The sequence below is a fragment of the Microcaecilia unicolor genome, chromosome 13, assembly GCF_901765095.1.
Source record: "Microcaecilia unicolor chromosome 13, aMicUni1.1, whole genome shotgun sequence".
Taxonomy (NCBI): Eukaryota; Metazoa; Chordata; class Amphibia; order Gymnophiona; family Siphonopidae; genus Microcaecilia; species Microcaecilia unicolor.
This window is the reverse complement of record NC_044043.1, coordinates 62,823,596-62,836,963: the sequence shown is the minus strand read 5'-3', so window position 1 is coordinate 62,836,963 and position 13,368 is coordinate 62,823,596. Positions and strand designations below refer to the sequence as shown.

The 13,368-nt window shown below is 40.1% G+C and overlaps 1 protein-coding gene across 1 annotated transcript in view; it reads right to left on the bottom strand.

Annotated features, from left to right (window-relative positions):
* MYO1C (myosin IC) overlaps nucleotides 1–13,368 on the bottom strand; it is a 199,566-nt gene that overhangs the window by 84,239 nt on the left and 101,959 nt on the right. The window contains 2 exon segments of the mRNA XM_030222087.1: nucleotides 2,047–2,160; nucleotides 9,673–9,771. Coding sequence (XP_030077947.1) covers nucleotides 2,047–2,160; nucleotides 9,673–9,771 — 213 coding nt within the window.

Here is a 13,368-nt window from a genome sequence, read left to right as displayed (position 1 = left end):
TTGGAAGAGGACTTAACAGTGAACATAATCTGGACTCAGCTAAGTTTGTGCACAAGTTGAACATTAGTAAAGCTTGAGATATGAAGTTAATTGGGGTAGACCCTTTGGATACAATGTATATGTTTCATTGTGGATAAGTCAATGGATGCCCCTCTTGCTTTTTCGATGAAAGCACTGACCCTTACTGTGTGCAAAACAAATTTGGATGAATGTTTTTGGGGCAATATGAATGTGTGAAAAATGAATCTGGAGTGACGGTGATAATGTTGAGGTGGAGGAGGGGAGGCCCCTAGACATCTCTACATGACTGCTTTCTCATATGACCTGTGGGTTGATGTGTGTTTCGACATGCAGAAAGGGGGAGTTGGAGTAGATATAGTGGGAGATAGTATGATTATTTGGGAAGGGCTGTTTTGAGTTGGAATTCAGGACTTTAGAACAGGACATGCAAGATTACTGAGGCTGCAATAGTGGGATGAGATGAAGATGAAGGGAGGTCTTTTATTCTGGTTAGTAGACACGAATGGGATCTGGCGGCAGAGGTGGGGCTGGGCACCCAGGCCTTAAGGATCTAGATAGAAGTATATGGGTCAGTGAATCAAGGTGGGTTTGCCCTGGCTAAAGGATATGCTCACATTGTTTCATAGGATGTGGCTCTAATATCTCCTGTTAAATGATTCTGTGTATGTTAAACACCACAATGCCTGAAAGAAACTCAACTGATTTGGAACATCAAAAATTGATAAGGGAGTGGGTAGGAGAAGTGGTTTATGCCTCCCTGGAGGGGGGGGGGGGAGGGCAAAGGTGGTATTGCCATTCTACTTCACAAATTGGTATCTTGTAAAATTCGTCATATATCTAATCTAATACAGAACTTATTCACCTCACAAATCCCAACTGGTGGTTCTAGGTGGTTTACAGCGTAAGAAGCCCATGTATTACATATGGGGAATTATCAGACATAATACAACAGCAGAGATAGATTAAAACTTATACAAATAACATAAAAATTATCAAAGAAAATAGAAAAACACTTAAAACTTATCATCAAGTAAAAAAAGGGTTTCAGTTTTCTTTGAAAATGAAGATAGCTTGGCTCAGTTCTAATACATTGGAGTAGATCATTCCACGTAATGATGACAGTCAAGTGTGTTATCTCATAGTTCATGCAGAAATCCAGGGTCAAGAGATGGCCACTATGGTAGGATGCAGTGGTGGACTATAATTATGATCTAGCAAGAGTGTAGATTTGCAAATCGATTAGCAGGGAGATCAACTTAAAGACTGCTTGTCAAATCTCAAAAATACAAGAGGTAAAATGATATTGTGAGAAATGCAATACAATTTTTAATGAGAACTTATTTCTTCCCCTAGGGCCTTTCTGGCCAAACTGCAAGACATGGATAGTGCCCCAAATGCAAGGGATCAGAAGCTTCCATGGGCTATATGTTTTGGAAATATCTGCCAATTGCAAGTAGACATCTTTCAGATTTGTTAGGAGTGTCCAGAGTGATGGCTCTTTTTCAATACAGTGATGACATATCTAACCTGGGGAATGATGCCCAGGCCTTTATTCGCAGGGCCCTACTGATGGCACAGAAATACATTTTAGTGATCTATTATGCACCATCAATTTCTCAGTGGTGGTTTCAATTAATCCACTTGGTCACCATGGAAATGTTGAGGTTTAAATACTCAAAACATGTTAAGTAGGCAGCCTCTCAAGATATCTGGTAGCCGTTTTGAACTTCCTAGCCCCAATAGCAAGGAGTAGGATACTTAATAATTAAGCAGGGTCCGTAATGGCCCTTCTGGTCTCACAATGTGAATGGTGTAGGTATGTTGCTTGTCCTGAAGTTGGGAAGTGTAGGAGAGGGCAAAAGAAAGTTCTATAGTTGTACATTTATTATAACCTTAATTTTGTTGTCTACATCGTGCTGGCATGCAAAAGAGACAATTACAAGCTGATTTTTATATAAATGTTTCATTTATGTTTTGGATGTCATGTGTTGCCTGGCGACAGTAAAGAGACTGAAACATACCTACCCTAGCTATGTATTTTATTTGGTTTTCTGTAGTGACCTGAGCATTGCCTTGCTCATCTGTGGCAAACTGCACATTTCCCAAGTGCAGAACACTTGCTACGATACTGAGCAAACCCTAGAAGAGAAAGAAAACAATTAAAGAGAGAGAAGGCAGAAAAGCATGTGGGGTACAGGGAATGTTCAAATTCGGAGAGAAAGTATTTTGCAGGAAACTGGGAAATAGAACATTCTTGTGCCAAGAGTAGATTAATATTTAAAACTTCAGATTGTTTCATATTGATCTTAAACCCAGAAACTCTCCTGAAGGCTGAGAGTTCTCAAATAGAACTGGTCACTTACCTTTCTGGATTTATGAAAGTAAATAAGATATCTGCAAATAACATGATCTCACACGTTTCTCTCTCAACACTCATTCCTGCAATACATGCATGCCCTCTAATTCGCATGCTCCATAACCAGTGCAAAATTTAGTGGCAATAAGGGCCACCCCTGGCAAGTCCCTTAATCTAGATTAATGGAGGGTATTTTGACACCTTTGATCTGTAAACAGGCTATGGGATCTCGATATAGTTCATGCATCCAATGTATGAGGTTATCTGTAAGCCCCATTAACTCTAATACTTTCAACATAAAAGAGCAGCATACACAGTCAAAGGCCTTCTTGATGTCCACTGTCACTAACAGTTCTCCACATTAATATAAAGAAGGTTATTAACATCAGCTACCTGCCTTCCTTGAATAAAATCAGCCTGGTCCTCATGCATCAACACAGCATAACACTACAGCTGAGTCACTAATATGTTATTAATATATATGACCATCTCTGGGGAAAGGTGACTGAAGTCGCAGATCCAAAATGTTGAGAACAGCCAAATTTTCATGTCATGGGTCCATAAGCAGTCTGAAAAAGTTACATGTTTGAACTTCTGCAACCTTATTTTTTACATAAAAAGGATGGGGTTTGGACTGCTGTATTACAAATTGCTTGCTGTAATAGAATTTATTAAAAGAAAGCCTAACGTTTTGTTTCTAGTGAATTTAGTCACCTTTTCCCAGAGATGGTCATACACTGTAATCAATAATCTAAGAAATGGGTCTTTAGGACCCACATTCCAATGTACCTTTTCCTGCTTTATGTATAATAATCATCCCCCTACAGTTCACATAGAGACTGGGAGTCTACAATCCATCCCCAGTGAATTATAGAGTTTCACATATAGGCCCCACTGGTAGCTCCTACAATATTTATAAAACCTCATGGAAAACCTAACACCTGGGGTGTTCCCCGAGGGATTTTACTGCCATCAATACTTCCATCTCAGTAAAAGGTTTACCAAGTAGCTCTGCCTTCCCTATTACTCCTGCTATCTGAATTCCCCTTAAATACTCAATTTCAGAGCCTAGGTTGTCTTACTCTGGCCTATACAATTCATTATAATACTCCTCAAAGGTCTCTCCAATATGCTTATTTGTCTATACTATTTGCCCCTAATGATCTTTAATGCCTGCAATATTGCAAACCCTCAGCTTTTTTTCAATTTATTCACCAACACCCTACAGGACTCATTGCCCTGTTCAAACTATCTGTATTTTAAACTTGGCTAATTGTAAATTAATTTCATCCACCTCCAGCAGCCTCAACTCTTCTCATTGTTTAGTATGATGCTGGAGTTGGCATATTGCCTTCTAAGAGCTTCCCATTTCTTTTCTTTTTTCCATATTCACACTCACTGCAATACATTTCCCTCTCACTGTTGCCTTCAAGACATTCCCATACCACTGCAGGAAAGTGCTCACCCAAATCATTTTGCTCCAGATAAAATTGTATCTTCTGTTCCCGAAGCTTCTTAATCAGTAACAAGATGTCATTAAGGACCCTTAATCTCATTCATCTATCTTTATTTCTTAAATCCTACTGGAACTAAACAGATGTGTGATCGGACCAAGTGATGGGTTCAATCCTATGCCGCTTACATATCTTTCTCCAAAAGCCATATATCTACTAGTATAAACTGCTTGAGTCACAGAGGAAAAGGAATAGTCTCTACTCCTCTGGTTCCCTTCCATCCCCACAGCCACCAAATTTTTTTTAAAAATGCTTAAACTGGTGGCTACCCACATTTGATGCCCTCTTTCTGTCCTCTGAATAATCAAGGCATGTGTTCGGTGTAGTGTTGAAATCTCCACTCCCAAGTAATGCTCCTGCCACAAAACCCTCTAGTATTCCAGCAACCCCTCAAGAAAACTTCTTTGCCCAATATTAGGGGCGTAAATATTAACTAGGGTGATCAGGCTGTCTTGGATGGTCATATGGAGAAAAAAAAATACCTGCCCTCCTTATCCCTCTCAACATTAAGTATTTGGCCATTCAAATGTCTACAGATTAAGATACAAACCCTTTTTCTCCTCTCCTCTACCCAATTTGAGGCACAGACTATCTGGGAAAATTGTTTATGATAAAGTAGAGAGCCAGTGAAGTGGCTCCAACAGAGGATCAGCACTTTCCCATCTACTACCCCCTAATAACTGAGCTGAAGTGTTCTGGACAATCTGGCATTTCTTATATTATTTTGACAGTAGACCAACATACAAAATGTTGCAATAGTCCAAGTCACTTAAAACCAATGATTGAAGCACAATATGTATTTATTTTATTTATTAGGATTTATATACTGCCTTTCTGAATGAATTCATTCAAGGCGGTGTACAGTAAGAATAGATCAAACATGAGCAATAGGCAATTACAGCAGTAAAAATATTCAAAGTATGGCATAATATACTACTTTAGATATAAAACAGGGAATTTCAAACCGTCTCAACTCAAATTCTAAGTAACAAAAAAGGTTGAAATTACAGTTTTGTGGGTGTCTCACCTTGTAATTCCAAGATTACACAACCGGCATCTTTTCTAATAAATCAACAAGGAACCTCAAAACTCCTAATAGGGAACATACTGCAAAAATTGCACCATCCACTATTTTCTAAAGGAGTAGAGTACTATCACTGGTTCCAGTGAGGAGAATGAGAGAGAAAAAAAACAAACGAAAAAACTCATGAATACATGAGAAAAACGAATGGTATAAAAACTCTCCCTCTCCTTCACTAAAAATAGAAATTAATAAGGTGAAACACCCTCCCCTCAAAACCACCAGACCGGCTATAAACCCGGTAAATCTTAGAAAACCCCAAACAAACACATCAATTTAAAGCCTAAATCTATAACATTTGAAACTGGCATACCTAACCGCCCAGTACCTCAAAATGTGAAAGAAAAAAGTACCAAATCAATGTCTTTCAAAAAATCTCTTTCACTTATCTTCTTGTTTATAGCTCCAGGCTGGGTTAGTTGTAAAAATTCAGGCTGATGGTAGTGTAGTTGGGGAAATCGCCACACTGTTTAGTCTGAAATGCTGACACCATCCCCCGTGTCACCCTTCAAAATAGTGGATGGTGCAATTTTTGCAGTATGTTCCCTATTAGGAGTTTTGAGGTTCCTTGTTGATTTATTAGAAAAGATGCCGGTTGTGTAATCTTGGAATTACAAGGTGAGACACCCACAAAACTGTAATTTCAACCTTTTTCATAATATACTACTTACAATGTCAACACAATGCGTAATAGAACATTTTAATTGATAGTGAAGGATAAAGAAAAAATGGAACATAGGTAAGAGAGTAAGAAGAGTTGGAAAATAAGGTGACTAAAGAAAGTTGCATATGAGGTCAAAGAGATGGTTAAAATATTATCTCAGCTAGGGTAGGAGTGGATACACACGTCCTGCTGCAGTATGTGCAGCCCGTGTCACTCCTTGTGTGTGTGAGTGAGACTAGCAAGTTAGTTACATCTTCCATTAAAGGCCTGATTGGAGAGCCAAGTTTTCACCTGCTTCCTGAAGTACAGATAGTCTTGTGTTAAGTGGAGCCTTTCAGGCAGTGCATTCCAGATTGTGGGGGCTATTCCGGAGAAGGCTCGCTTGTGGGTATCACATCGTGTAATGTCTTTTTTTTGTTTTGTTACATTTGTATCCCGCGCTTTCCCACTCATGGCAGGCTCAATGCGGCAGGCAATGGAGGTGACAGTCCTTGAGAGGAACTTAGTGTCCTTGGTGGTGTGCAGAGGATCATCCTATTCTTCACGTACTCAGGGCCATTTCCTTTAAAGAACTTGGAAGATCAGAGTTTTAAATTTAGCCAATGAAGTTTTTGCAAAAATGGTGTGATGTGTCACGTCGCTTGACACCTTCTATGAGTCTTGCTGCTGCATTCTGAATCAACTGGAGCTGGTGCAGGCCCTTTGTAATCAGACCATTGTATAGTGCATTGCAGTAATCCAGTCTTGATGTTTTACCTTCTCGATGTAAGGAGAGAGGCAGCATAGCTGTCACAAATAGTAGAAGCAGCTCTTGAAGGTTGCTTGGATTTGGGGAATCAGAGTAAGTGTTGAATCTAACTATATTCCAAGGTTCCTGACTTGTGATCTGAGGGGGAGTTCGTACTTCCCAAAAGGGATTTTGATGTCAGGTATGTATCCACTTGTGTTAGGGACCCAGAGAAGCTCGGTTTTACTTGGGTTCAGGCAAAGTTTGTTGTATTTAGCCCTTTCTTGAATCCATGTTAAGCAGGTATTCAGTTTATTCAAGGCTGTAGGTAAGTCAGGTTCAATGGGTATGAGTAGCTGCACATCATCCGCATAGATGTAGAACTGAGTGTCCATTGACCAAATCAGCTCAGCTAGTGCCTTGAGGTAGATATTGAACAGTATAGGTGACAGTATTGATCCTTGTGGTAAAGCAGATAATTGTGGTTTGGTCTGCACAGGTGGGATGAGAGTTGCCTGGAAAGGGAGGAGGCTGGATTGGGATTGATATCCCAACTGAGGAGCAGAAAGAGCAGGAGAGGACGTAGAAGTGGAAGGGAGATAAAACAACAGTGAAAGAATGAACGGAAGAAAAACCTTACATTCAAGAGCAGAAGACAAAATGGCTAGTGAGCTGACAAAAGAAGAGTGGCGGTGTGGTCTTAAGGGAAGTAGTGATATGAGATCAAAAATAACACTGGGGAGCATTAGCATCAGAAAGAGAAAATGTAGTTGAGCCATTAAAAAATAGGAGAAAAGAAAATATAAACCCGTGGAAAGAAGCAGCTGGATGGAGCATGGGACATCAGAAGCACAAGCCTGTCAGAATAGACTTGGAAGGAATATGCAGATGGGCTGCGAACCTCCCCAGCAGCTGAATGGAGTGCAAGGTAGTAGAAGCAGAGGCTTGAGTGGCTGAGGGAGCTCCAGGGGACTCATCCCAGAGGATGCTGAGAGAATATGCACATAAGTGCAAACCTCCTCAGCAAAATTATAAAACCCCGAGTATGTAAAACTCTGTTCCACACACTGAATTAACCCCTAAAACTGTAAATGTAATTTTAAATACAACCACTAAGTGGCAACATAACACAAGCATGTAAAAGATCTATGCATAACAGGCCTAAAAAGGGTGCAGTATTTGTAAGCTCTTACTGTAAGACATAGCATTAGTACATCAAGCAGTAATAGTAGACTAGGCTATCTTAAGATATGGACCATAGAGGCCCCATATCTACAGGGGACCTCTATATTTTTTTCTTGCCTTAATCTTGACCAGGGGAACAAAAATTCCCCTGCCCCAGATGTGTCAACATTGACACACCACAGGTGAAAGAAAAGTGCACAAGCTCACAGGCCCTGTGGTGCTTTGTCCCTCACACAGCCTACGTGAGATAAGACAGACAATGCAGGCTCTGTCAGCACAAAGGCCTACACAAAAACCCTTACACCGCTAACAAAGCTGATATCTTTGGGGACAGACATTATGGTGCCCTGCTCCTTCTTAGATCTCCCTCCACTCTAAGAGCCTGATGCACACATAGCTTACTGTGCTGGCAATGTTTACTTTAGACTGGTTGTAGTCAGTCTAAAGCAAATGTTATTTAGCAAGTAATAATGCACAAAGGGTTTTTCCATGGTTCTAATGTGTGCCATTAGCAGCTACTGAAAACCGTATGCAAATGCATTACAAGGAGCTCATTAGTATTAAAATGAGCATTCCAAGCAATGCACAAGCAGTTCTGTGCACTGTGCGCCTATCTTTAACATGCAGAAGTTAACAACAGGTCTGGAGCTGTCGTTATAGGGCGCAGTCTGCATACACTGTATAGTGCAAGCAGACTGCTCCCTATGGTAGGCGTCAGAGCATGGAAACACTGCTGGCATGGACCTGACCCCAACGCCGCACCCCTCCCATGAACCAAAAAGATTCATGGTGATCTAGCATCCCATCTCCTCATTTAACCAAGAAAAAAAAAAATCACACACACACAACTAAAACTAATCCCGCTACCCAACAATTTTAGTTTGATGAAAAAGAATTAAGGATCAGACTCTGGGCTGTATGAGACAAGGACTAAACAGACATCCCATACTGCCAAAAAAGTCTTTTCCCACTTCAGAGAAGACTTAGCTTGTCTTTGCTCCTGCAGCATAAGGGCATGAAAGTGATTAAGCCACTCCCAATAGGAAAGAACCAGATGACCAACCCAAACACCCAAAATAACCTTCTTACCTAAAACTCCTACCTTCCTAAGTAAGAGTTGATGATGTCTATTAGTAACACAGAAGGCCTCATATTTATTTAACAATATCTCTGCGGGGGAGAGTGGCAAAAACTGTCCCACTAGATCCTCCATATGGCCCACCAAAAAAGCTTAACCTTTGGGCATTTCCAGAACACATGTATAAAGGAATTAATATCCCCATTACATTTCTGATATATGGGATTATCCCGCCGGATTTTAAATCTTGTTCCTGTTTAAAATAGGCCTTATGGAGGATATGAAATTGGCACTCTTTTAGCTCAGCACTTATTGAAATGTCAGGTATGCGCCCAATTAATTTCCAGAAATCAAAGCCTCCAGAGGGACGCACAGGTCCACACTCCACAGAGAACTCAGCCCATCGCTATTCCTAATTGTTTCAGGTTGAAGTAAAAGACCTTGGAAACAACCATCAATTAGAGTGAGTGCAATTTCTGCATCCTGTGGACAAAAAGAATTAAGTATTTCTCCACCATCTTTGGAGTTTAAAAATATAAGTACAACCGCTTGGTCTTCGAATCAACCATAAGAAATCTCTGCAGACACAGAATTTGCCTCTTATAAAACTGTATGACACAACATGTATAAATGCATGTATAGAAGACTAACTCATGCATACCTTTATGTGTTTAAAAAATGGGTATTCCGAAAGTGGAGTCTGAAATATATATGTGCACGTTCCATTTTGTAAAGTATACATGTATAAAATCACCCAAGTACATGTGTACATTTTTACACTTGTTCCTAAGCAGACATAATTCATTAGTTAGGCACCATATGTGCGTTTATAGGAAAGTTTATATAGGAAAGTGTGTACTTTTCCATATGAAATAGACAAAAGTAGATACTGGCAACCCAGGAAGGCTTGGGTGCCTCATTATAAACCTACCCTCACAGATTCACACAAGAGGAGAGAGCTGGAGAAGCAGCAGAGTTAAATAGAAGGGCAGTAAGTAGAAAGCAAGAAGTGAAGGCACTTGTGCCGAGGTCAGAAAATACTTTACCTCCACATCATCATCATTGAAGTTAATGACAGACAGGCCTCTTCTGACAACCTTCCAGTCATTCTTATCATTGATTGAACTGACCTTTGCACACTGGCCCTGCAAAAAATATATGAAGATAAAAGGTCACAGAAATAGGGAGCTCAAACTGTAATGCAGGACACCATCTTTTAAAGGTTTGTGGGGGCGGCTAAAAAATGTTTGTGTGCACATAAAATTGTTTGTACGTGTGCATACTTACAAATCAATGTGCTTATAATTGTTCTGTATGCATATATGATCTGCATTTAAAATAAAAATGTGAAAAAAAAATTTAAAAAAAAACTGAGAAAAATTTTGGAAAATATAAAAACAAGCCTTTTTTTTGGCTGTGCATATCACTGTTATTTAACACATGAAAGCAGATCAATCTTGAAAATGAGGTGACAGAGGCCAAAACAGTAACAATTCAAAAACACTCAGGCTAAGCATAAGGGAGATCTCCAGAGGGCTCCAGAGATCAACAGGTGTCGACCTTGTTACACCAGGAATCACATTCAGCAAACAAGATATCCGCCATCATATCCTGCGTTTGTATGCAACATCCCTCCTAATCAAGGCTGTACAGAAGACACAGGTCGTAAGACATCCCCGATACCTAAGAAACACATCCAGGCACTCAGGAATTGTCCTGGGAGAGTGAGGGTGAGAAAAGCATTAGCGCAGAAGAGGAAGGAATCAGTGCTGTCAAGAAGGGAAGTGGCGAGATGAGGCACAGCGCTGAAAGTGCAGGCAGTAGAAAGAACAGTTATCAGTGAAACCCAAGAGCAAGACCCAGTTGGCCACAGCACTACCAAGGAAATTGTGGCAGAAGTGGAGTGGGTTTGAGATATATGGCTATAGGGGGATGGAAAGCTGCAGAAGGCAGAGTAAACAGAGAAGATTTTATAGGTAGGTTGGTGTTTATGGAGGAGAGGGCAAGAGAGACAAAGGGTTATAAAGACCACAAGAATTGTGGTACAAATGATGAAGGAAACAAGAGTGAGACAGTTGGGGAGAGACAGGAACAGGAATGAAAAACTGAGAAAAGAGGGTTGGTTTGGGGAAAAGGAAAAGGAAAATTATAAAAGTTAGCAGATAAACAAAAAGGCTTAATAAGAAGAGAGAAAAAAAGGCAGCAAACGATTAAAAAAGAGAAGGAACATAAATGAAGAGCAAAATAAACCAGATACCTAACGGTTAGATAAAATATTTCTAATCAGTCTTGCATTTAAAATTGTTGTACAATACTAATTACTACACAAAATTCTTGTGTAGCACTAACTGTTATATAAAAATTGCATTAAAATATTTCTTTGGTTTATCCAGTAATACTCTATCTGGTCTATATTTAACCCTCCTGATGTGGCTGACCCCTGCCTCCTTCCCACTCACTTTCCCTGTGCCGCTGCTCCCTTTCATTTGTGAGGCCCACATCAGGACTGAAACTGGAACTGACAAAATCATTTTAATATGGCAAAACCTGATTAAGAAAAGATTACAGTTTAAACATTTGGCTCCCACATTCAGCAATGCAATCCTGGTTTCTGGACAAGCAAAGAAAAGAACTCTTCAGACCTGAGATTCACATTACCTGTCTTTATGCTCACATATACTTTTCAGTGGTAGTTCAAGGTGAGTTACATGCAGATCCTCGGAGAGTTACATTCCCTGTCCTTAGAGAGTTCATGATCTAAGTTTGCATCTGAGGCAGCAGAGAGTTAAATGACTTGCCCAAAATCACAAGGACCCACAGTGGGATTTGAACCAGGCTCTAACCATTAGTATTAATGGAAGAGTAGCCTAAACACTTGCATCTTACACAGCTTAGTAAAAATTAATGTTCTATATTTCAGTCTTAATTGCTTAAAATGAGAATCAGGTTTGGAGGCTTATAACCTCTGAAGAGCAGATTGTATGCAAAAGGGTCTTATTTGCTAACCATTTTTCCAGACTAAATAGGAGAAAACCTTTGGAAAACTGTTGCTCCCCCCCCCCCCCCCCCCCCCCACCATTCTTACACAAGCACCTAATGTGACATTCATATTAGTCTTTTGAAAGAGATGAGTATTTGGGTGGGGACCAGTCAGCAATGCAGGATGCAAATTCATGTTTGCGTTCTCCTGTCAGTAGAAGCCAGATGGCTCTACAGCAGAGGTGGGGTACTCAAGGCCTAGGAGGAAGGGAAGGTAGCTGTTGCCAAGTAACTTGTGATGCTGAGGACATAATTTGGAGGTGGCACCCTTAAATTGATCTTGGGCAACCAAGGGTTCCAAAGATACCTGTGCATGTGCTCTAGGGAAAAAAGGTAGAAGGATCATAATATAGAAGGGAAGGAGCATTCTAAGAGTAGCTAAAGGTCCTTTCGGAATGGACAGCAAACTTTCTATTTGCATAGATCATTGATCTATACAGCAATCCAATGAGGGAGTAATTTTACAATTGTCTGTGTTAGTGAAAAGTAGCATGTATGTCATTTCGCTCTGGGAAAATTATATGCACTCATTTACACCTATTTGATATCCACAATTTTTCTGAGGTAACTACATACACACAGAGATTTCATTTACACGTATACTTTGGAATTTTCATCTCCACCAAGCTCTCAGCAATGTTTCAACAAATATCAGGTAACACAATCTGCACATGTGTGTGTGTGTATGTGTAGAACTTCAGCAGCATATTGGGCAAACAGTTTTGTAAAAACCCATTATTCATTAGGGATATCCTGAAAACACAGACCGCAGGCAGCCCACAAGGAACTGGGAGTGAAGACCTATACAGAGTGAGTCAGCGCCAACAGTACTCAGTTGAAACTCTTTGGAGGTAAGGGGAAGCCAGCCATTACTACTCCCTGATCTTTGCTCACACTTAGTTTCCCTTATCACATCCTATAAAGATGGCAAAGCCATCAATATCAACTCACCAGCCTCTTAATTAATCTCATCAGATCCTATAATAACAGATAAGTAGAGCACCACATTTTTAAAACACAATGAAAACTATCAGAAAACCTGCAGATCAAATTTCTCCCAGAAGCTTACTCCATAGTCTAGGAATCACAAAATACAACACTTGATCCAAAAATTTCAATAATCTATTTTTTTTTCCAATAAGCAAAGCTCTAAGTTTTGATCTCAAGACCAAACTGTACATTTGGGAGCATATGGCTTACATTTTACCAACAGTATTCTGGTCCCATATCCTGTAAAGCTTTAAAGCAAACTTTTGTTCTATGCAGAATAATCCTCTCAATAATCGGGCAACTGAGTTCTAGATTAGGTGTAATGAATTTGAAAGTCACCCTCCCTATGTAAAGCCTTCTATAGTAAAAAGAGATTACAGTGACAGCTGAGAGGATACAATGAAAGTAAGAGTGCGTGTGTGTGGTTTCAATTTCCCTTACATTAATACCATAGTTGTGACAGACTGAGCTCTTTCTTTCCTACATACCACAGGCAGGGAAACAATCTGGGCTTTCTTTACTTAATATCATGTATCATTCTGGGCTCCATTCACCAGTATCCCTGGTTTCAAAAATTCACTCACCTACTCATGTGGTAAAAGTGGATTTTCTCTGAAGGCAAGACAGTGCTGGCAGCAGGAGACAACGGCAGCTTTGGCCACAGTTGAGCCTGAGAGCCATGAGGAAGCATTTTCAACCCCAGTCTAATTCTG